We start from the raw sequence: 25,440 nt of genomic DNA, 5'->3' as shown, positions 1-25,440 counted from the left end.
TGCCATAATAATTTTATACCCATGCGATGATATTTCATCAGGCTAATTACTAGTGTATGTATGTATATATAAATTTAAAATTTAATTACCAATATCAGTAAAATTTTCTTGAACGAGGGAAGAATATTGTTGTACTCTTTCCACAGCGCTCATATACATTTCCATATCAGATAAGAACTTCACGACCCAATTTAGATAAGTCGGAACTAACAGTGTACAGTTTATTGCCAAACCAATCAAAGAAGGTGTAATTATATTTGGGTACAATTTTATTGATATTAATGAGGCATTTATGGCTGCAAATACTATCAACCCTCCTAAATAATCCTGAAACAGATAACTTCGATTAGTAATACACTTCAGTGAAAATTCGCCACATTTTCTATATGTATGTACATATGTGGAAATCACTTCACCAAAGCAATGCCAAGCCATCGACTGCACGAATTTAAAATGATGAAAGAATTCGTATTAACATCCATTTTATTCCAAAGCAAATTCCAGAAATGCTTTTGTCTGCTATAAGCTCGTATAGAACTAAGTCCGCTCAAAGTTTCATTAAAGTGTGAAAATATTGGCGATTTAGTTATAGCATCTAATCTTTGAAGCTCTCTGCAATATTTTAGAATTTTCCTTATTCGAATTTTTAGATTTAAATTATGTAGAACAGTGGTGTACCCAGGAGGGAGTCAGACATCTGCCCTCCATCCCCAAAACCAAAAAAAAATCTGAGTACGCCACTGATACAGACAATACAATTTATACTACCTTGCTGAAATTCGATAGAATTTTTGTATAATGTAGTAAATTATACAAACTGGTAATGCTATTATTAATAAAAACCATGGATTTATAATTGCGTTTATCAAAATTCCAGATATACACAAAAACAAAAACTGTAGAAGTCTTTGCATCGACGTGGCAATTTTCTAAAAATAAAAAAAAATAATTATACATGTCAAATTTTGTTGATATGAATAAAAAAACAGTATTATTATAATATATTATAGATATAAAGTTTCAATATTAATCTATAAAATTTGGACAACTCACAAATAGAACGGATTATTTACCTTATCAATGATTCCTATATCAGTGGAAAATCTGTTCATTATTCTACCAAATGGAGTAGATTCAAAAAATATTAAAGGAGATTTGATGATATTACTCAAAAGTTTGGCATGTAAGACTTTTCTAGCTAATGCACCTGCATATTGTCCAATTGCATTCGATAAAAATGATAACACAATAGAAACAATTGATAATATTGAATATGCATTCAAATATTGAATCACCTGAAAGGTTAAACAAAAATTGTATGTCAGACAATCTATAAAATCACAAAATGTTCATTTTAAACCATGTGTAATTAACCCTTTACATACTAACGTCACTTTTTTTTGTATCATTATTATCACTATTGGTATTGACAGAGTTTGTCCATTGGCTCAACCATATGTCAGTATAAACTTTCATAAATTGCCAAGCGATTGTCGATGTTAAATATATACAGCCTACTAATATACCACAAGCTCTGAAATATTCCACATACACTTTTTTTGGTATTTTTCCATATTCTCTTTCTTCATCGGATGCTCGCTTATCTGCTACATTATCCAAACCTATAGAAAAGATTTTGAGAATTATATTGATAAACTTATAATTTATGATACGACATTATTTGCAAACATTTTACTAACATAAGTCATCATCATCGTTAAATTCTTCACTGTGGGTAGAATTGGCCGATATTAGCCGTTTAATCGGTACATGTTCGTGCTCTGTATCAGTTCGAGTTTTTCTATCAATGGAAACATATTAATATACAATCAATTATACATACTATTTATTTAAATTATTATTATATTATAATTTGAATTTACTTGTGTTTAACAGATCTCGAAAGTAATCGTCTAATAATACTTTTTTGTCTAGTTATTTGGTGTCCGTCGACTTGTGATTCGGGAAATTTTTGGGAGGATATTGGAAATAATTTTCTCAAGACGTATCTTTGTTGGTTGTCTCCAATTGACTTTTTGTTTAATCTAAAAGTGATAATTAGATAAATTGAAATTTTCTACACAAAATTATAGCAGGAAATATAAAATATTTCATATTTGAATCAGAAAAAAAGGTGAAAAATTTACTTACATAACATTACCATCATTTTCATCTTGAGGATTACATTGGATGGATGGTGAAGATGCCTGCCGCATCATCGGTGCTGGTTTCACTTTATGCTTTACCACTTGAAGAGATGAAGACCTTTCAGCCACTTTATGTGTGTTTGAATCAACTTTATGTATAGATTTCATTCTATTTCTTCTCGATGATAATCTTTTTGGAATAGAACTACGTATCACTTCATCGTCACACTCATCAGTCGGGAGTGATAACTCATGGGTGAAATATCTAGATCCATAAAACGACTTATGCCTTTTTCTAGGCACAAATGCTGCCTAAAAACGTAAACTTGAATTTACTTTTTAAAAGTCAGTAAATTAGAATGATCAATTTGAGACAAATAAAAATAAATTACTTCAATTTTATTATCCATTTCTTCGTCACTCTTTGATTTGAAATGTAAACTGAATTTATTGACTAGTTTAACAAGCTGCCACCTATCCTTTGCTGTTCGTTCACGATTTCCAGGATTTTCTTGCATTTTACTCTGCAAAAGTAAATTTTTCCACTCCAAAGCCAAGTTTGGTTCTGTCTTTTCCACATCAGTTAGAGAACCCACTGCACGTACAATTCCATTATCAACGTGAATTATCTATAATGTTTTAGCATTGGCAAAGCTTATACTCATTAACATACGTATACATATTTTAAAAATACATTAAATGTATTAAAACCTGATCGGCAAACTGGAGCAGTTGAAGTTGGTGGGTAACCATAACCACTGATTTATTATTTTGTAAACAAAGTCGTTTGATTCCTTTATCAAAAACTCTTTGAGCCACAGGCAAATCCAGAGCTGCCAGTGGATCATCTAGCATTAAAACACATGCATTAGAGTATATGGCTCTCGCCAAACATACTCGTTGCTTCTGACCTCCAGATAAAGCATTTCCTGCTTCTCCAACTTCTGTTTGGTCTTTTTTTGTGAATGTTGCTAGATCCGCTCGTAGAGAGCAAGCCGATAGAACTTTTTTGTATCGCTTTGTAATTACAGCATTCCCAAATATAACATTTTCTTTAATTGTACCATTCAAGAGCCAAGGTCTCTGTAGTACGTATGCCAACGATGAATCTCTATAAAATTAATAAACGTTGATTTTATTTCAACGGTAAATAGAAAACGAGAAGTTTATAAACTTTTTAAAATGTTTAATACCTAGACCAAGCAAGTTTTCCTTTGATCATATTCATCTCGCCCATTAAAGCTGATAAAAAAGAAGATTTGCCGCTGTCTGTTTTTCCCACCACCATGGTGAGTTTTCCTAACAAGAACAATAATATCATTATGTTCAATTAATATTCATATGTATGTATATTGAATCAATAATTACCTTTAGGAATTTTAATGGATCCTAAAATTTTTATTTTAGAATAAGCATCTTCATTATTACCCCAAACAAATACGGAATCAGTCAATTTCACTATGTTTGAACTATCGGAACTTAGATTTATATCTTCAAATGATGAATTAGTTGAGCTTTCTTTGTCTGATGCATTGTCTTTAACAAATTCTTCCATATCATTTTCCTCTTCTATCTCTTGTATATTACTCAGGGTATGTACGGCGCCTTTGCTGCTATCAAGTGATAAACTAGCAACAACAGATTTGTTGCTTTTACGGCATAGAGTATCCATTTCATTGTATTCCCATCTATTCAGTTTATTTACTTCAGGTAACATTAAAAAGTCACGCAGTCTCTTTGTACTCACCTAAAAGTGCATGAATTTAAATGTTTTTTTCAATATGACAAAGTATTGCCAATTCAAGTACGCAGATGGTTACATTAAACAATCTTATTTAAAAAAAAAACAAGCACAAATATAATTTGATTACCATAGCAGATATAAAAATAGGCACTGTAACCGGAAAAATAAACAGGGGAACTGTCAACTGATTGAATAGTGCTAGTCCAGCAAAGACGTTCCCCGGAGTCATTTCTTTTTTTTCAATAACAAAATACAATCCGAATGTAACCAATGTTATAAGAGCAGACGAGGCATGTGTCAAAAATGCTGGAAAAAAAGAGCATGACAACAAACGGTACAACAAATCATATACAAATCTTGATACTATGCCAATTTCATACTTATCAAAGCCCAATACATGGAATCTTTATTCAGACAGTTTAATTCCTCGTCCCTTATTTTCTGTATTTTTTTCTCATATATTCCTTCCCATGCGTACATCTTTAGGGTTTTAATTCCTTGCAAAATTTCGTTGATTTTCATCATCCGTTGATCACTGAATTCCACACAACGTTTAGAATTATCTGACATGGATTTCCCCATCCAGAATTGGAGTGGCGTCATCACACATATACAAACTGTAGCTCCGATTATAGCACTTATCCCAAGTTTCAAATACAATAGATACATCAAAATGGCTATCTGTTTTAAAAAAAAAATTTTTCTCAATTAAACAACACCTTAAAAACATATTTTAATCTATAAATATTATTTTATTCAAAAGCATACCTTCAAAGGAATGGCCCAAACGTAATGTCCTATCCATATGAATGACATCACATTATATGAATCTTCTGATATCAAATTTGTAATAGAATTCCCATCGGCAGAATCATCCTTTGAGTCGTCAATAGACTTTGATGTAGAACTGCTATCTTGTGTGTTTATATTTGGCGAAGACCATAAAGCAAGTTTGAGAGATTTTTCATACACCAATGACTAAAACATTAAAAACATTAAGAAGTAAAACACATGCTAAATGTACCAAATTGTGCAAATCTTATTTTACGAAAAGTGCATATCAATCACAACAGATTATTTAATATTCTTACGTACACCGCCGAATAAGTGCAATCGGATTAGGCCGAGTGGCATCCCAGAGACTGTGTGACCGTTATAATTGGTTTCAAGGATTATCTCTAGACTAAGTACAAGTAGGCTAAACAATGGCCACCGAATTGGCCGCTATTGGTCCCTTCTCAGAAGTGACCGATACCGTGGGACTGAGTGTCGTGGGAATACATATCCGGGTACATGCCTTAACAATAGGGAAGTAACCGGACGTCGAAGATGCCCTGAGCGACCGATCCGTTATAAGGCGGTACTTAGGCGATATCAAGACATTCTGGACGGAGCACTGCCAGTGCATGTATCTCCTTAATCAACAATAAATGCTGTGAAACGACTTTGGTCTTTTACTTGGATCCTCCATCCACCCCTACGCAATTATATGTATACATATATCTAATATATAATTTCGAAAGAGACTTTGTGTGTAAATATATATGTATCTTTAGTTGGGAATCGTAAACAAGTCAAAATTTATATGGACGACGAGTCGATTTTTTTTTCGATTCAAATAAATTTAATAAAAAAATAAATGAATATTTACTATTAAATTCGTCATGTTTAAGCTGTTTGTAGTACAAATACTGAGCGAAGCCGGGTAAAACAACTAGTATATATGTAAATGAAGTAATAACCTGGATTGCAGATTTTAGCCGAATTCCTTCAATGTTGACAAGATGGGTAGAACTCTGGGATAAAGTTCCCTGAGCAATGGCCGAAATCAATACTATAACACCAACGATATAACCATTTTCAAAAAATTCAACCAATGTTGGAAAACTTGGCGAATCGTTTTTTTCAGTGTTGTTGCCATAAGTAGCAGCATAATTGATTATAATAGAAATGCTCAATGGTCCTATTAAGCCTACGATATCTCCCATCAACTTTAATAAACCACCAATGCAATAATTTGTGTAAATGTAATTAAAGTAGCATTTCCATAATGATATTAATTTATTGTTCTTTTTTGCTAATATCTGAAATTCATAAAAAATATACATTTTATAAAGGTTATCGTTAGTAAAAATGTGCCAAAGTATATAATATGTATAAAGCTGATGTTGTTACTAGTTCCGTATTGTATATGTTGACAAATTTTTGAAAATAGACAGTGGCTCCTTCATCGTTTGGAAGTTGACCCATATCTTCTAATTCTAAAGGCTCTCTATAACCACGAAACAGCAACTTATTCAACCACCAAAAAGTCATTTGAGAATAAGCATTAGCCATATTGTGCTTATAACCAATGCTACCTTGGCCGTTTTTGCTTGCGCGTTTTTTATGTACACTGTAAAATCCATCAGAACTTCTGACCTATATAAATTAACAATAAAAATGTCTTGGGTATTTTTTTAAATTTAATATCACGTATATAAAATACTATACTATAATGTCTTGAAGTGGGTGAATTTTGATTTGGGCTACAATATCACTTTGACATTTGAAACACTTTACTATCGAGTGTCGTGTATAAAAATAGAAAGCATAAACGTACGTATTGTATTCTTTGAATAGGCATATACATATACGCGAGTGGTTCGCGTGTATTACTACAATTAGTGTCTATTATTAACCACTTGGTAGTATTTTTAGATACATTTGATTTCTAGATACGAATTGAACTCTTCACTTTTTATTTCAGCGAAAAATTGTTTGGAATACTCGATCGATTTATAACTTTTGACATTTCATTTTTTATATTTAAGTTTATTCATGCCGATGAAAATTCAAAAGAAGAACAATAAATAAGTCGCTAAACTTTTCCATTGAAAAGTCACAAAGTGGCGTCGAATTCACCCTCATCGTCGAGTCGTAAGAAAATGATTGATAAAGCTTTGGGGTAGTTGAATGTATGTAATTGTACATAACTAAAAAAAACGTTGAAATAAAAATGCATATATGTATGTATAAGACATAGATGTACCCAAACATATGAATTCTAACACCATTTATAATACTAAACAATGTTAAATATTTAAAACGTAAACATAAGCTAACAAATACACGAAGCAGATGTGAATACTATGGTTTTCATCATCACAATTACATAGCATTTTGTAAAACTCGCATATCAAAATTGTTTCAAAATATGACTGTCTTATTATACTCTATTTCTGGATACACACTAGCATACATACATAAGTTATGTAACACAATACAATGTGCATATGTATGTATGTATGCTCCTATTCTACAGGAAATTCCAATCTGAGGTAATTTTTAAATTTTATTAATTTGATAATAATGATAATAAAAAATAGCCAATATTTTTTGGGATTGAGACAATATAGTAATGAGAAAGGGGTTATAAAATAATTACCTCCACAAATAGTGAAAGAGCATCCAGAATGGTGAGCAAAGCAAATCCAGAACAAGTAATAACTGCTAACGTGAACCTAGCATGTTCCCAGCTAAGACCAAGACCAGTTAAAGTAATAATCCTAAGGAATCTGCTAATAAAAGAAAGTGACCAGAATCCAATTTGAATGACGTAATATCTCGACAGGCTCCTCTTCTCGACAAGAGAATGAAAAATTGTTCCTCCAATTAGCGCCAAAATTGACGAAGTTGAAGTTAATAGCACGTTCAAGGGCACTTCGCCCTTTTCCAAAGCTACTCCAAACTCCCCAATTTCCAATAGGTGCAAAACAAACATAGCAATTATGATAAATGAACGTAGATAATGTCCGAAAAATTTCGTCTTCGCAGTATCGTCCAGTTTTCTAGAAAGAAAAAAAAATACATTAAAAATCTTAAGTACATATGTACATATGTTAATATAATAAATAAACGGATTGTCGGATGTTGAATACCATACATATTTCGAATATTAAATAAAAAGGTAAACCGGATGATGCGTCAAAATGCCTATCTACATTTACATAGGAGCATCCTCATTGCACAACTTTGAAATCTTACTAACAGCCTAGATTCCAGTTGAGAATCCTGTTTTTGAAGTTATTAATTCAATATCGACGTTTGTTTCATGTAAGAATAAAATTTTTAACAGTTATTGAAATTTTGGCAACAAAGAACACATTGATATGAGGAAAATCGAAATTCATAAACATTTTCAAATTTATTACTGTTTACAATATCGTGCTAAATTTAGTGAACTGTGTTTTAACGTGAAACACTATTTTATAAAGAATGTTATGAAAATTAACGAAAAGTTTTTAAGTAATAATATCCAGGGCTGAAAACGAGCGCAGTTATTTTTGTAAGAAACACGCAACGGGCTGTTTATTATGAATAATAAATTAAGAGAATGCTGAAAAAAGTTGACTAGTGTTGTACCCGATGAAATATCATCGCATAGGTGTTGGCATATTAAGTTATTAAATTAAAAGAAATGTGTCGATCCTGTGTTCGATCCGCACGCGGTCAAGTTTTTTCAAATACCTTTTAAATATATTTAATTTAATATTTATATTTAATTGTTTAATATGAATAAAAATGGTAAAAACTACCTACCTACCTACCTACCAACATATAAACAATATAAAACACCAATTAATGAATTAAATAAAACCAATTAATTACTTAAACAAAATTAATTAATTAAATAAATTTTCAATAGATGCGGTGAATGCTCAGAGACTTAGTGCCGCATATTTGCCTAGAGGAAACATTGGTAGCAAACAGTACATATTTAGAAGTTTTTTCTTTAGTTATTATATACATATGTATTATGGGTCTACCTCACGGGCCCGAATGTGAAACGCCCGAAAACGCAAATATCGGAAGGCAAAGATCGAAAATCGAAAGATAAAAAAAGGGTGCATGGTAAACGGTACATACTCACTTAATTTGCGCGAGCAGGATACAACAGGAACAAGAGGAACAGGCTTTTACTCCCGTATTCTGCGCGCGCACATTAATACGGGAGGAAAAGCCTGTTGCTCTTGTTCCTGTTGTATCCTGCTCACGCAAATTAAGTGAGTATGTACGTGAAGTATGTACCGTTTACCATGCACCCTTTTTTTGATCTTTCGACTTAAGATCTTTCGATTTTCAATCTTTGCCTTCTGATATTTGCGTTTTCGGGCGTTTCACATTCGGGCTCGTGACGGAGACCGACGTATTATATGTGTACGTTTTGTTGGTAGTGATTTAGCTGTGACGTACATATTTATTTTTTTTTTTTTTTTTTATTGTTACAATCAATATACACTCGTCATTACAGATCGCTCCAATGCGACGAGTGTACGATAACGGTCAGAAATACAATAATACATATACAATCAGAATACATAGCATATAACAATTAATCAGTACAGAAATAATAATCATAGATACATCTATGGATTATTTATTTTTAGATTTTTGTCTACAATTATTATTACAATTTTTATACATATAATAAACACGAAATTATAGAGATGTCTATAGATTTCAGATTACTGTGCATAACTTTTACAAATTATACACACAGATTTTGTGACAACAGGAAATGAACTAATACCAATTTTCAGGAACCGTTTCAACAATGATCAGATAAAATTGGCAAACTCTGATAAAGAAACGATCGATTTGGAGTCACAAAACCCCCAAACCTAACCAGCAGTTTGACGAGGACTCGAACCTTCGACCTCAGTGGTGCTAAATACATACGCTACCATTAAGCCAAACTGCTGGTTTATGTATGTATGTATGTCAAATCGAAACGACTATTATAGTACGGTGAGCGTTATCTCAGATACACAGACAGACAAACACACAGACTAGCGATATTATATACATGTATCACATTTTCTGTGGTAAATATTTACTGCAATTTATAATTATGTCAATGAAATTACGAATTGTTATTATAATTCCTGCCACCAATGAATAAAATTGACTATTTAAGTTCTATTTATTAGATTTACAGTAGAATTTGAGTGCAATGTAAGCGGTTTATATTTACTCTACGTGAGTGATATACCTACGTTTATACAAATGTTTGCCCCTTGTCGTAAAATTGGTCAAATTTAGATGTGTGTTCAATATTACACGATACTTGGGCATTCTATTTTAACTACAGGCATACATCATTTGTACGAAATAATTAAATGTTGAACTATTTCGAGAATTTATTGGTTTTCTTTTTGTGGGTTTTCAAGGTTGGGCTTTCCTCCTCGAACAATGCGAAATCTTCCAAGTTCTTCGAACGAATAAATAAATATTTAACCGTTTCTGAGAAGAGAGAAAATTGCACAAGAGAAGCCGCATAACTTGCACAGGGAAAATGGACGGGTTAATCCCCAGATCCGTTGACGTATCGTTGACCGTTCAACATTGACACAGATGTGTAAGCGGATCAATTAAAAATATATTTCAATACGGCATTAACCCTTCATCATTGCAAAACACACACATATGTAGTCGTGGTCGACGGTTAATTTAAATTCGCGAACATTTTTCACGATCACATGTACATACGTAGTCATCATCATCCCACTTTCGTTATATGTACATTGATGAATGTATAGTTACATATGTATATTGTTGTTTAAACATAATTTCGAGCGACTTTTGCTCATTCATTCATCTTACAGCGACCTTTTCAATCATTCCTTCTTGCAATTTTTTTGTTGCCGCTATATTCCGATCCCTTTCAAAAAATTAAGAAAACACATATGTACATATATTAAACCAAAACTGGAATTCATTTTAAAAAAGATATTATATGTTTAGAAAAGGTCCAACGAATAATTACAAAAATGCCTTGGAAAGTTGGAAAATAATGAATCTTTCTACTTTAGAGACAATAAGATCTAATTGAAGTATACCTACATATTTATATAAATAATAATCATTACAATGGTCCAATGATTAACCTCATTGCGTTTAACAAAAATAATCATTTGAAAAATCATACTTTCAGACTCCAAAAAGATATTTACTACAAAGGAATTAGAGAAACCTTATTTTCAAATAGAGTGGTTAAAATTTAGAATAGTCTACCAAATAATCTAGTAAAAATATACTTCATGAATTCCAAAAAATAAATGGATTTTTCCTTTTTCAGTTTATTCTTTTGTATTTTATTTTCCTTTGTTTATTTCTTATTTTATTTTCCTCCATTTTCAATTTTTTTTTGCCTTATATTAGCCAGCAGCATGGCTCGGTGGTTGGGCTTTTGCCTAGCACCGAGAGACGCTGGGTTCGATCCCGTGAGTTAACCTCGATTGAAAAGAATTTATTCTGAGTATATCTGTAATGCTGCTGGTCAGACTTGAATATTTGAGACTATGGGCCGATCGTTTCCTACCAGAGTTTGCCAATTTTTGTTATTTTATTGTTAAAACGGTTTCTCGATTAAATTGGTTAAAAACCTCCCTACCTACTGTGTCACCACTATTTAAGTATGATTAATGTACAATAAAATTTATGTACAAGTTAAAATTCATAGATGTCTCGTTAATTTCGAGTTTTCAGTCGTCTCGTAATTCAGCGACTTATGTAATAAAAAAATGCTGCATTGTTTGTAATTGGCCAGGAAGGCGCATTGGGGTTTACCTGTTAGGCCTTCCTGGTATATATGTGTGTGATTTTATGTGTGAGTGAATTATGTAATGAGTAATGTTGAGGAGTGGTGTACAGGCAGTGGTACACATGTGTACCACTGTTAGGAGTTGGTACCCCAGACTCCGGTTGACAGGAGAGTAGAGCCGCTAGCCGGACGGCCACCGGCTAGGTGCGTAGTAGCGCACGTGTGTATATTCTTATATTGTACAATAAACGTATAAGGTTGAACTAAGATCGCCTTTGATTTATCTCTCCTGCAATCCTCCCTATATCTTGAACTCTACACATGGGAGCTCGGTTCCGGGGTAGGGTTTAAGATTGCGAGAGAGGTCGCCGACGAACTGTCAGACGATGGCCATTCGTGTTCGAGAAAATTCAATTAAGAACAATAAACGTATAAGGTTGAACTAAGATCGCCTTTGATTTATCTCTCCTGCAATCCTCCCTATATCTCCAACTCTACATATGTATATAATAAAAATATTTCGATCCTTGTTTTTGATTTTCATCTTATTTGATATTTGTCTTATTTTATAGCTTTTGTATTAATAAACCCTTTGGGTCCATCGGCTATGCCATCTTTCCCAAACGTTCCTAAATACCTAAATAAAACCATCTACGAGCAAACGGGTCAAATCCACACGTTTTATGAGATTTTTCATACAATAAAATATAATAAATTGCAATTATTTTCTGAATAGTCTAGGTTCATTCAACAGTTCATATTCTCATGGTAATAATTATTGACAGTATTGTAAATGCATTATATAGTATTTTTGTTTGAAAAGCTATATCTACATATGCACATATGTTGCAGAGTGAGCAACAGGAATAATTTAAAGGATTGTGCGAGCGTGGGCCGCATTGTAATTCGGGTGGGTGTTTCACCCTTCTTGCTGGTTTCGTGAAATAATAAAAACGAAGGGCTCACGATAAAGCACAAAGCCTTCTGCAACAGCTTTATGCGCGCTCTGGGAAATTTTCGAAAATATTTCCACCAAAATGTGGCCGCTATGGGAATAAACAGACCGTATGATGACCAGGTGTAATGTCGGCCATTAATAAAGCGATTATAAAAGGGAGGGACGATGCAAAATGCTCAACTTTATCGTCTTGCGAACCGTTCATGGTGACCGTAATGTCCCTATTAGAATGTTCGATCGATAATCCCTTTTGGCGTATTAAATTTTGTCTAATTATCCCGTAAAACGGTGGTTTTAATTGTTAATTTTCATATTTAATGTGCAGAATGTGTTGTATTGTAGAAACACCATTCAGATTGATATGTTACAATAGTCGGCGATACATGTTTAATTACTTAAATTATGTAAACAAAAATGCATGAATAAATAATCTAATGGGGTTGATGATTTTATTTCAAATATTATATTATATGACATGTAACAAACTTATTATGTATGAAACAAAAGCAATATTTTATCTAGACGACAAACTTGCGACATTATCCAATTTAGTAGTGCGAAACATAATAAAAATGATCAATCAAGACATTTCACCCCAAAAAGGCAGTGATAAATGACCAGAAAAGGCTCGATTACATAATGTCGTTTACATAAATTTGAATATTAACACGCGAAAGAGTGATTGGGACAAAATTGTTCACGTGCTAAAAAGCAATGTAGAGTTTAGTTTGAAATCCGATGAGGCTAAATACATATGTACATATGTATATATACACAGTGGCGGACTGGCCATACAAACGAACATGCCCGATGGCATGTGGGCCCCACTATCTGTTAGAAAATATGGGCCCTCAGTAAAATTAAATAACTTTTTAATTATTTCACGTGTGTAAAAATTTATAGGATATTGCACTTTGGGACCTAAAGTTTGGGCATTTCAACAAAACAAATTTCTTACGATATACACAAACAACTAATACCTGCTTTAACAGCCCAAGGATCGGTTAACTTTTTTTATTAGGCTCGAAATGTAAGTTTCAACATTTGCGTGGGCCCTTTTGCCGGGCCCATTTCCAACCTCAAGATTATGCATATACCAATACCTATGTAATAACTACCTACTGAAATAAAAATGGGAATAAACAAATTTCCGTGAATAATATAAACTGAATTGCTTAAAACAATTTTGATAGGACGATTCATCATCAACCAGCGATTTAAATTTACTTCATACTTTCAAAATAACATTTGATTATGCTTCGACGATATAGTAAGATTTAAATACACAATTTTAAACAGTTTCCGAATATAAAATCTATTCCTAATGTAGACACATCCATGTATATAGAAATATAGGATAGGGGCCCCCTCCTCAAAATCCCGATTTTCGATTAACATTAATTGAAAATATTATGCATTTTTTTCAGGGACGTAATTTGGGGGGAGGCATATGGGGGCACTCGCCCCCCTAAATTAAGGAATAGTGTGAATATTATGTAATTCAATTATTAATGAGATACTATGGGTCTACGTTTATTTCTTATGTATGTTACTTTTGGGTAACTAATAAAATAATCGCTGCTATGTGCTTTGAAAAAAAAAGATTTTATTATTTCGAAACAAGTATATTTTGGTTTTTAAGTGGTATGCCTTGGGTAAAATTCTTAGAAATTGTTCATCCTATAGAGCGAATCGTGAGAAAGGTCCCCTTTACTTTATTTTGTCTCAAAAACAGATGTGTGACGTTTATTTTTCCGAAAGTTCGTATATTAACGTGATCAGTGATCGATTCTGGTTCAAATTTTCGCATGGTCACAAAACTTTATCTATTGTTATTACGTACATATGTACATAGATAAAGTGAAAAGATATTCGGTAGAAATTAAGACAGTTTTTTAGTGACTCAGTTAGATGGTCGATTTTTGTTGATCATGTGAAGATTTTTGGAAAAAAATTTTCGCCTGCGGCGCTTTTTTCGCTTTCTACATAATATTTTTTTAAAAATAAGCTTATTTTTTTCATATTTTATAACTCAATAAGGTGTATGCAAAAAATATTATCCATTTTTATTCTGATATAAAAAAAAAAGATTTTTTGAAAAAAAATTCAATTTGACCAATCTTTGCCTGCTCCCCAAGAAAAAGCTGAAATGACGTCCTTGAGTGTTTTCTACCGAAAGTAAAAGCCGCTTTTATGCCGCATTCTTTTATGATGCATTCTATTTACCTAGGACAAGAGTTAAAACGAAATATACAATGTAATTTATGGATCTATTTTGCTTTTGCCATTTTTCTTGTACCTAAATTTATTCCCATTTTTGAAAAGAAAATTTTGTTATATGGGGGGGGGGGACAATTTTTTTTAACCCTGGGTGGGCCCCCTTTGACTCCTGGCATGCACTAATTTCAGTCCCAGTCCGCCACTGTATATACATATGTTACAGTCCAAATCAGTGGCGTAACTAGAAAAATTGGGCTCGCATGCAAATGTTAAAAAAAGGCCCCCTTAGTATTTTTTTTATTAAAATTAAATTGGTAATAAACTCACATAATTTAAATGTTCTTTTTTACTCGCCATGAAAGTCGCAAATTATGCAATTACATATTTCAAAGATATTTTATTTTAACATCGTTTTTATAGATAATTGCAGACAATTATTATTACTGTACCATAACGAAAAATTATTGAATGTCGTGGGAAGGAGTACAGATGGGTGAGTATTTGACACGCGATGTGTCGCATATAAAATTTGGAGTATAAACATTTAAATATTGTTTCCTATTATTCATTTGAATAACTTTAAAATGACTTTCAAGATTTTATTTGAAAAATGTCTAGTATTTTTTTATTTGAAAACTTTTTGGGCCCCTAAATCTAAAAGACCCGCATGCACCGCATGGCCGTGCGGCATAGTAGTTACGCGCCTGGTATAAAGAAAAGATATATACATATTTATACGGAAAAATTACGCTTAACAAAATGGAATTTATTTGATGTAAAAATCAATTAATGCGATACCCGAGCTTGTCCGATTTTGCAGATTTCCGAAATACTACGTCGAATATTTGTTTTAGCTACCCTCTATTCTTCCTCTAAATTCGTAAGTCCGAGTAATTGTTAAGAAACCGAGCTCACACAAATAGAATGCTGAAAACTGCAACTTAATTTTCAGTGCCCTCATGTAGAGAACTGGATATTCCTCTTGGACAATAATCCAATTGTCATTTCGGAAAATTCAATATTTTTGAGTACGATCCGTCCACAAGGAGACCAATTCTTCTTCTGGGTATGAAAATCCACATATGTATCAATCGTAGAAAATGGATTTCGTATCCAGTCATAATTTTTTTTATATTTAAGGAAGGAAAATAATTTGCAATCTTTTCTTCCAATAAAGTTTAACGTTCTGTTATAGGAGAAATAATTCTCTCGGCAATGATTTCGTTAAGTGAAGGAAATATACATACTTATACAATACTGTATTTTTCTCTATTACTCGATTTTTCCAAAAAGTTATTATTTTCCGAAATTCTGTCAATTTGTCAGTGGATGTCAAAAAGTTTTCGTTGAACTTGAACCTTAAATTTCCTTGAACGCTTATGTTAGCGTTATTTAAGTAATTAAAATATCTGCTAAATATGCCATTTTAACACACCAATCATCATTCTGAAGACATTTTACAAAATCATGCATACCTTAATTTTAGAAAAAGATTTAACAGTTCATTCTAAGTTCAATGAATCGGCATAAAAATTAACGCCTAGATAACCACCTGACTTCAGTGTGAAAAAGCAAACATTTGTACTTAGCTTACATAAAAATGCAATGTTTTTAAAAATGCGTGTTTTTAAAAGTCTTCACTTGATGAAGTTTACCATATTTACAACTTGGTCTAGTACACGTGTTAGTCCTGCTGGTAATTTTTTCGAAACCAGAGATTCTCTATGTAATCTCAGTGCGTAGATATCTACATATGTATACATATGTAATATTAGGGTTTCTTGTCTTTGCAAGGGTAACAAATCCTTTAAATGAGCCTACTATTGACGGAGCACCATCCGTACATTCCTACACATAACTCTCATGACATTTTAAATTCTTATAAATATGAAGAAATATAATCAAACACATCTTGTCCTGTAGTACGCTCGGTAAGTTCAGCATAGATATTGATTCACCATTTTGTTTTCATTTATGAAACGAATGAATCCTATTTTCACAATTTCGCTGATTCTTCTGCTTTTACAAGCTTTTCGCGGTGCACTTGCAACAAGCATCAATCTGTTGCTCCACGGTACATTTTTATGAAGTGCACGGTACACCACTGCACTTCATACAAATTCATAATAATATATTAAACATACAATAATATATTAAGCACAAATTCATAATAATATATGAAACAACTCGGAAAGTCCCGTTCAACTCTAGGGGGGGGGAGGCGGTCGCCCACCCCAGCCCCCCGCTCCCCCAAATGAAGCCCCTGGTTTAAATGCGTACAGTCAAAAGCTATCTTCAAATAGACACCAGGTGTCACAATGAAACTTAAAGTCAAAATGCGAAGTATTCAAAAGGAAAATCCTAAGGAAACCGCATTACAACGTTGCTATTATTCCCGTTTCTGCTAATATTTAAATAAAATATTTCAACCCAGGGTAAGCATATAATATATATACATAGAGGATGGGATAAACGCCTGAAAATGTTTAAATTTAAGATTAATAGTTTGTGCATGAACAAACTACATTGTATTATGTAGTTCGGATGTCAATTCGATCTTTTGTGTACTTACACTAAAACTGACCAGATTGGTTCGTGTATGAACAAACTAGTAGGTTTGTTTATGAACGAACGAAATGTACACTTGGACTGTAACACATATGTAGATGTACATATGAATATCAACAAACCCCAAATAACGAACAAATTTACATATACATTATTTCCTTATACAATTATAAGTTTTTGGTTGAATTGTTAACTATCCAAGTTAATTAAATTTTCTGATAATTTTATATATACATACACACATACATGTATACGTATAACTTATAGAATATAAGATACAAGTGAAGATAAAGAAATATGTATCTAATAAGATTATTTACATACACGTTTTGAATATCTCGCGATACGCACGCACATTGCTAATGGAATTGTCGTGTTGAGAAAACACCTCACTTATATGTAACTTTGGTGAGACATTATGCGTGTGAAAAATGCTCTCCTAACCCTACAGCTACAAAAAATGTTGATAATTCAAATACGAATTGTTTTTAAATTCATACAAAAACATGTACACCAAATTGATATGTAAACTGTTGGCCCCATTCGCTTTACTTGTTGGCGCGTCGTATTGTCAAATGATTTTTTTTTATTTCTACATGCGATACAAGAGATATCCATTATCTCCGAATATAGATATGTGGAGCATCCACTGCACCGCTTTTCCTTTTTATGGAAGCTTTTCATTACAAAAGAGGTCGGTTTGGTATTCCCTCCATTACTCATTTTCCGGATGACGGGCCCACGGTACCCTCGTCCCATTCATTCCCATAAAGAAATCATAAATCACCCAGTTTTAAATTGAGGCAAAGGAACCGAAATTATACATTTATGATGTTCGTGTAAGCCGTCAAAATTGATAAGATTTTGCTGGAGCTTCGCCCACACGCGAATTTGTAAACGATAACACTGAAATTTGCGCCAAATTCCATTATACGTATGGTTGATTTGACGTCTTGAAAAGTATAAACCGACGTTAAATTGTCGATATAAATATAAATTACACAATTTTTGGTAATAAAAGAACTTGTAATCCGTAAAATATGTATGAGGACAAAAGCATAATCAATTAATAATAAAAAAAAAAAACATTTTATTCCAATTGCTATTAATAAAAGAACTTGTAATCCGATAAATATAAGGAAAAACGCAAACATATGGTGGAAAATTTCAGATTCAGTCATAAAAAAACGCATGCAATTTTATTATTTTCACAAAAAAACGGCAGCGAGAAAAACCATTTTTCCACCGAGAAAGTTTATTGTACGACTAAAAATTCATTTTCTTAAAAAATGGATGTTCACATAACTATCCACGCCGAAAATAAAACCTACATATGTTTTGAAGCCTTATTGTGGAAAATAAATTTGAACATTAAAACCTTCATATATATGTATGTATATGTATTTTATTTTTAAAATAAAGACCGTTCGTTGTGTGTGTGTAATTCGTTTTTGATTGGCTGTCGTCAAATTCGTTTCTGATTGGCTGTCGTTAAATATTCAAATAAATTAAATAAAAAAACAAATGAATGTTTACTATTAGATAAACCATGTTTAGTCGGCTGGAAAAACTAGTACATATGCATGTCATAAAATTGAATATACCTAAATGTAACAATATAAATGTACTATACAACGCTATATAAATTTATATGAACATTTAGCAGGGTAAAATGAGACAAGCTCAATAATGGTCTCTCACCCATAGTATCCACGTCGTCGCACGATGACAGTAATGATGATAGACAGGACGAAGAAGACGACAGCTGCCCCAGCCGCCGACAGCTCAAGGTAGCAACTGATCTCGATTTCCGGTCGAGGGGCGCCATCTCCCTCACTTCCGTTTCCGAATTTGTATCGGCCGCACAATACTTCCATTTTTTAGCGCACTTAATTCACATTTCACACATCCAACTGTAAGAAAAATTAAGACTGAATAAAAAATGCACTTTTCATTCATGAAAAAGACGATTACATGGAAGTGTTAGTGATGTCATAATCCCATTACAGTTCACCCTAAATCGATGCTACTCAATACATATTGTAGTTTTATATATTTTTTTACAATTTTGCCACAGTGATATTACAAAGTAATTCCAGGTCGTCACTATGGCTAGACAATAAGAGAAAAAAAGTATATAACAGTAAAAATGAAAACAAAACAAATTAGACAATCCCTCAACCAGTGGCGTACGGTGAAATTCTCTCTCTTTTTTGTCGTACAGCCTTACTTAATGTGCGCGAACAGGATACAAGAGGAACAGGCAGTTCCCCTTAGAGAAATGTTAGAATAATAATAGAAGTGACTTTAGTCTTTATATTGTTGTCAAGTGACGATTGTCCACAGACAATCCTAAATAATTTTAGCATCAGTCGTATTTGACGCTTGGTGGTCGACGTATGTACATATGTACGATAAAAACTTCTCTGGACAAGGGCAACGGGCTAGTGCATCGTTAAAAATTGCACGATGCATTCAAAAACACACAATAAACAACATGGGATACATTTGTATAAGTAAATTGATCATTTAAGTAACATGTTATTCAATTAACATCGTATATGAAAGTTTTCATGAAAGCGTCTTGGCGACAGCTTGCATACGCATACGCGTACAATATTGCGTAGTTATGGTACGCGTGTATTGAAACAAGAAATATATTCGAAAGGGCGCTTCTATTATTATAACATTTCTCTGGTTCCCCTTGTATCCTGCTCGCGCACATTAAGTAAGGCTGTACAACAAAAAGAGAGATAATTTCACCGCACGCTACTGCCCTAAACCAGATTAGCATATTTTATATTAAGCAAATCCAAGTTAATAGAAATCTGGTTGAGGAGCTCGATGCCCCTTGCAACAGGCAACGAAACCATCAAATTGGTACGTGTCACAGGAGAATAGAAAAAACTGCGAAATATAAGTACAAATCCGAACTCATTACACATTAATTACAAATCGGAAGCGTATGCATGTTTGCAACAGTAAAAAAATCAGGCTAACCGAAATTCCAAGAGAATGAGAGGACGCCGATATTATTGAAACAATTATGTAAGGTAAATAAATTGGTGAACTCTAACAGGACACGGTGGATTTGGATTTAAAAACCATTCCAGATCTTCACAGCAGCGATAGACGTACTCATGGACGTACTCGTGGATAGAAATAGAATAAATTTTTCGTTTCCCGTCGGAATTTGAACCCACGAATTTTAATGAAAGCTCCAATCTGTATTAAACCGACATACTTTTCATGCATTGTCTATACAAATTGATTCAATAAACAATTATGAATTAAAACGGTATTTGGATTTTCCGGAATTTGTAAAATTTAAAGAAAAAATATTCTGATTAATGTGCGCGCGCAGAATACGGGAGGAAAATCCTGTTCCTCTTGTTCCTGTTGTACCCTGCTCGCGCAAATTAAGTATGCACCGTTTACCATGCACCCTTTTTTTATCTTTCGACTTGAGATCTTTCGATTTTCGATATTTGCCTTCCGATATTTGTGTTTTCTGTAATTTAACATTCTGGCTCGTCACGTAGACCCATGTAGATAAATCTTTATAAATAATATTGAATACAAATCCAGTTATTCATTAAATTGCACATACGTACATACATACATAAATAAATACGTTCCACAAAACATGGCTTACACATACTAAATTGAATTCTTTTGAATTTTACAATGAATTGAAAATGCAAACCAGACAAAACGGGTCATTCTGGACCACGCGGTTGAAATAGCCCTTTAATAACACGAAGAGCGTTGTTTAACTAGGCAATTTCCCGGAATAAATTCAGTCGTAAATAATATATTAACCGAGTTTGCTAATGAGATTGTGCATTTTACATAAATCTGTGGTAACAACCCTAAAAGTCGAAATTCACAACATTCGCTGTAACAATTTATACGGTGAAAAACTACATTACATTCACAACATATGTATGTATGTATTTTGATTCACAATAATGCGATTTATCGATGTTATTTCCGGATTTGCAGGGAGAATTTATTGCTAAGTAAACCCTTGTACCGGAAATTTATCATAAATATTATATATAAATGTACTCCGAAATTTATATATTAATTTAGCCTAAAATTAATTTAGCCCACTATTATTAAGTCGTAAATTAAGATTAAAAGCGTTTTCGCATATTCCGGCGACGAGGAAACCACGATTCACTTAAAATCTCTTAGTACAAGTTGAAGGCACTAAGCAGCCACAACCATAGTATATGTAATATATGATGGCTAATTGAATAATGTATAATATCATGCGTGAGACAAAATAAAATAAAGTGCATGATTCATATCGGACACTAGGTGGTTATCCAATTCTAAAAATTTGCATATTAAATCTTTGTCGCAGGGGTATGCAACATTGCATTTAATCCTTTTTACAGAACAACATCTTACTGTCAATTATCAACTATAGGCAATTCAGCCTTAGAAATAGTATTCGAAAAAAGCCATAAAAACTTTTTCAATTTGATTAATGCTCCCTAGGTTCGTGTGCAGCCACGGTTCTATAAGACCTGAAATATTTAAAAAAAAATTAGAGCTACAAGCTTTTGCCTTTTTGGTAGGTGTGGGTTGTAGACTAGGAATCCCGGGCCCTGGGAAAAAAAAGAGATATTGTATGTATTTTTAATATGCAAAACTATTAACAGAACTATTAGAAAAATACCTATATGTAGTTCGTTATTATGATATAACAGGTACAATTTCAAATTCGAAACGGTTAAAAAATTAGAAAATTCGGGTATTAATAAAAATATGTCAGTTAAATTTAATACAAACTCAAATTTATAAAAATTATGGTCAGAAAATAGCATCACACTTTTTTCATCATTTTTTTTTACTAATTCTTGAAATCTCATTTTTCAAATCTCAAATCTCATATTTGTTGACTTTCACTTTAGCATTTGAAGAATCTAACCTACTAATAAGCGTTTTGTTTATCAAAATAGTGTAACGTAAATTATATAGGTATTTAGTTAACACTCGTAAATTAAAAATAATCAATAAAAATAAATATTGGTTAGATCAAATTTCAATTTTTGGTAAATACTCATTCAATCATTACAAAATATTTTAAAGTCGGCTATATAAATATGAGCCGTTATAACGGCTCATATGTTTGAAAGTGGCGGAAGTCCAATTTTCTGTTCCAAAAACACTATTTCTGTTTGATTTAATTCACAAATTGCTATCACTTATTTTAATTCGATATGTCCAGAATATCTGAAAAGCATAGTATGCCAGTAATAAACGTATTACAGACCACCAGTATTTTTAAATATAGTTGAACGTAAAACAAATATGTAATGTTTTGCATTATATTTTTTATTTTACATTATTTTTGATATTTAATTTTAATTACAACGGCTTATATATGTAGATATATGTTTAATATGCGATAAATCTTATCAGAAGAAGATATATTTTTTAGTTTGTCATAGGGCCCGAAATTATTATCCCCAGGGCCCGAGAGTCCTCTCGGCGGCCCTGGTTATATGTACATATATACATGTATGTATTAGTCGACATTTTTCAAGGACTCAAATTACTGGTAAATATCGGATTGGACATTATATATAATAACCAGGGTTACCACGAAGCATTTCAAGCGGAGTCAACCGATTCTGAGTGAGTCTCCAATTTTATTAAGGTAAATCCACCAATAAATTGAAATTTAGCACTTCATAAAAATCATGAATTTAAATTATCTTATAAATAAAATCGTTGAATTGCACGTATTTTAGCGTGGATAAACGGATTATTGGGCAAATTGCGATCGCGCGCATGACAATCGTTGCCACAAAAATCGCGAATACGGAATATCTGACACTCAATTCTCGTTAGTATCTCGTCAATATTTCGCGTGATGGACTTAGTACAATATTTCGATTGATGGAGTTTTTGGGTGCCAGATGTTCCGTAATCGCTTTTTGCGGATTAATCACCGAACCTTTGATGTGTTGTGACCAAAACCGTTTGATTACTCCATCATTTGTTTTATTAAATTGATGTATGAAATTCATACACATACACTATGAATGTATATACTTACATTTTATTTATACCTAATTTGTTGCCAAAAATTTAATAAATTGGGTTACATGTCAATTTTAGTGATTTTTTAATTCCTTTAATTTTTTGTATTTTGAATATCGCTATTTTCATATCTAATTTATAATAATTTTATACGTTGGCAAGAAAAGTATGTAGATTTTATTAAAATCGTTCAAGCCAGAGTTTGAAATCTGAGTTAAATCATAAAAAAAGTCCGAGTCGGAGTCGGTAAATTTTGAACCGACTCCACAACCCTGATAATAACAGTACTTTTTTAAAGGATGATTTTTGCTATTTTTTTAAAAATAAGTTTAGTTTTTTTTTCTATAATTGCATTTGCCAAAAGATTTTCTTATATAAGGATTTGTTTTCTAATATAGGGTATTTGGCTACATATAGACAAATATCGTAGGTAGAGACTCTACGAGATACTTAATATATGCAGGGCTGGCCGACTTGGAGAAGCAGTGGTTGTAAAGCACCTGCATAAGAGGATCCCGAAAATTTAAAAATAATTCATTTTATTTACATAAATGTTATGGAAACTCACTCAAATTTGCATTAACATCTCAGGTACATATCTGAGGTCCGAAAATGAGAGACTTTTGCTTATATATAATATTAATTATTATTATTAATTATTCATTATTACTATTATCCGTTATTATATAGCTTATTATTTTTATGATTGTGTTAAATGTGTTGTTTGTGTATATATAAGTTTTATTTTGTCTAATTTCTTTAGTTATTATTTTGTTTCTTTCCTGTTATATTTTTGACCATTGTGCCGCAATAGGAATTCCTGTAATGCTACAATGGTCCAAACTTTAAATAAATAAATAACATTTTGATTTTTTTACAAGGTTTATCTTATTTACCATTATCTAATGGTATTCCATGACGACTCTAACAAAACGTTGTACAGATTGGAGAACACGTCTACTAGAACTCATTTTTATACTAGTTGTTTTACCCGGCTTCGCTCAGTATTTGTAATATAAACAGCGTAAACATAACGAATCTAATAGTAAATGTTCATTTGTTTTTTCATTAAATTTATTTGAATCGAATAATGAACTTAATAAGAGGTAAGTAAAAAATTGACTCGTCGTCATAGAAATTTTGACCAACCAAATATATACATATGTATGTATAAAAATTTTACACAAAAAAAAAATCTAAAAATAATCCATAGATGTCTCTATGATTATTATTTCTGATTAATTGTTATATGTTATATATTCTGATTGTATATGTATTACTGTATTTCTGATTGTTGATGTATTCTGTATTTCGTTAACGTACACCCGTCGCATTGGAGCAAATCTGTAATGACGAGTGTATATTCATTTGTAACAGTAAAAATAAATACATAAAATAAATATGTACATACAAAGTCTATTTCGAAATTATATATTAGATTTTATTTGGATCAGATTTTTTGGAGCTTTATTTTTTTGCGCCTTGGCTCCTGCCTGCCCTGCATAATATGTATGCGAACTTATTTCTGGAAAAATTGATCCAATGAATAAATAAACATTCAAGAAAACTTCGCGAAAAGTTTTTACGTACTAGTTGAGAGAACATTTTTGACTGAAAGAGTTATGACTTTTACAGAAAATGTGTTTTTCCGAGAAAATCACAAGTTTACACGTTTGATTTACGAGTTAACATACATTAAGCGATAACATTACAAAAGAAAAAACGAGATCCAGATGGAATAAGAGAAACACACCGTGAGCGCGTCGCGTCGCTAGCCGTCTTCCAGAGAATCCATGCAAGCGAACGTCGAATATTTTGGCGCGCCGTTCAAATTACCCGTTTTATTTATGTTGTCCACGCGTGTCGTTGTCACTGTTGTGATTCGACAATTTGTGCTTCGATTGTGACCCCGTTGAGGGCCTGTCACCACCGGAACGTATCCTGATTAAGAGGCGTCGGCCAACAGCGAATTATTGAACAACCGGTGATAGGAGCTCGCACGCCAACCGGTTGGCTATCCCCTTACCCTGAAGAAGAACACTCTAAACACGACCGCACCGCACTGACGCCGACTAGCGTCTGCATGCAGCAGCCAATTCATTTCTCCCATCAATGAATCAACCGGTCGACTTCTTGGAATTGCTGAAATACCAATAAA

General features: G+C 32.6%; 1 protein-coding gene across 3 annotated transcripts in view; it reads right to left on the bottom strand.

Moving 5' to 3' along the window:
• The window catches only part of Sur (Sulfonylurea receptor), a 34,065-nt gene that overhangs the window by 2,397 nt on the left and 6,228 nt on the right, over window positions 1-25,440 (bottom strand). The window contains exons 1-20 of one of the 3 annotated variants that reach the window (XM_077436566.1): window positions 25,036-25,372; window positions 18,924-19,135; window positions 7,319-7,721; window positions 6,067-6,312; window positions 5,634-5,975; window positions 4,660-4,869; window positions 4,272-4,572; window positions 4,019-4,197; window positions 3,516-3,894; window positions 3,341-3,446; window positions 2,859-3,258; window positions 2,540-2,776; window positions 2,152-2,459; window positions 1,884-2,045; window positions 1,701-1,801; window positions 1,390-1,622; window positions 1,074-1,295; window positions 769-929; window positions 417-612; window positions 90-327 (exon numbers count right to left, since the gene is read on the bottom strand). In XM_077436566.1, the coding sequence (XP_077292692.1) occupies window positions 90-327; window positions 417-612; window positions 769-929; window positions 1,074-1,295; window positions 1,390-1,622; window positions 1,701-1,801; window positions 1,884-2,045; window positions 2,152-2,459; window positions 2,540-2,776; window positions 2,859-3,258; window positions 3,341-3,446; window positions 3,516-3,894; window positions 4,019-4,197; window positions 4,272-4,572; window positions 4,660-4,869; window positions 5,634-5,975; window positions 6,067-6,312; window positions 7,319-7,721; window positions 18,924-19,099 (4,600 nt within the window). In that variant the 5' untranslated portion in view covers window positions 19,100-19,135; window positions 25,036-25,372. Of the gene's footprint in view, window positions 1-89; window positions 328-416; window positions 613-768; window positions 930-1,073; window positions 1,296-1,389; window positions 1,623-1,700; window positions 1,802-1,883; window positions 2,046-2,151; window positions 2,460-2,539; window positions 2,777-2,858; window positions 3,259-3,340; window positions 3,447-3,515; window positions 3,895-4,018; window positions 4,198-4,271; window positions 4,573-4,659; window positions 4,870-5,633; window positions 5,976-6,066; window positions 6,313-7,318; window positions 7,722-18,923; window positions 19,136-25,035; window positions 25,373-25,440 lie in introns of those variants that run through there. The other 2 variants (XM_077436565.1, XM_077436564.1) reach the window with 2 other exon arrangements.

The sequence above is a fragment of the Arctopsyche grandis genome, chromosome 8 (assembly GCF_051622035.1).
Source record: "Arctopsyche grandis isolate Sample6627 chromosome 8, ASM5162203v2, whole genome shotgun sequence".
NCBI classification, from domain to species: domain Eukaryota; kingdom Metazoa; phylum Arthropoda; class Insecta; order Trichoptera; family Hydropsychidae; genus Arctopsyche; species Arctopsyche grandis.
Note: the sequence above shows the minus strand (reverse complement) of the source record. Positions and strands in the feature narration are given on the sequence as shown.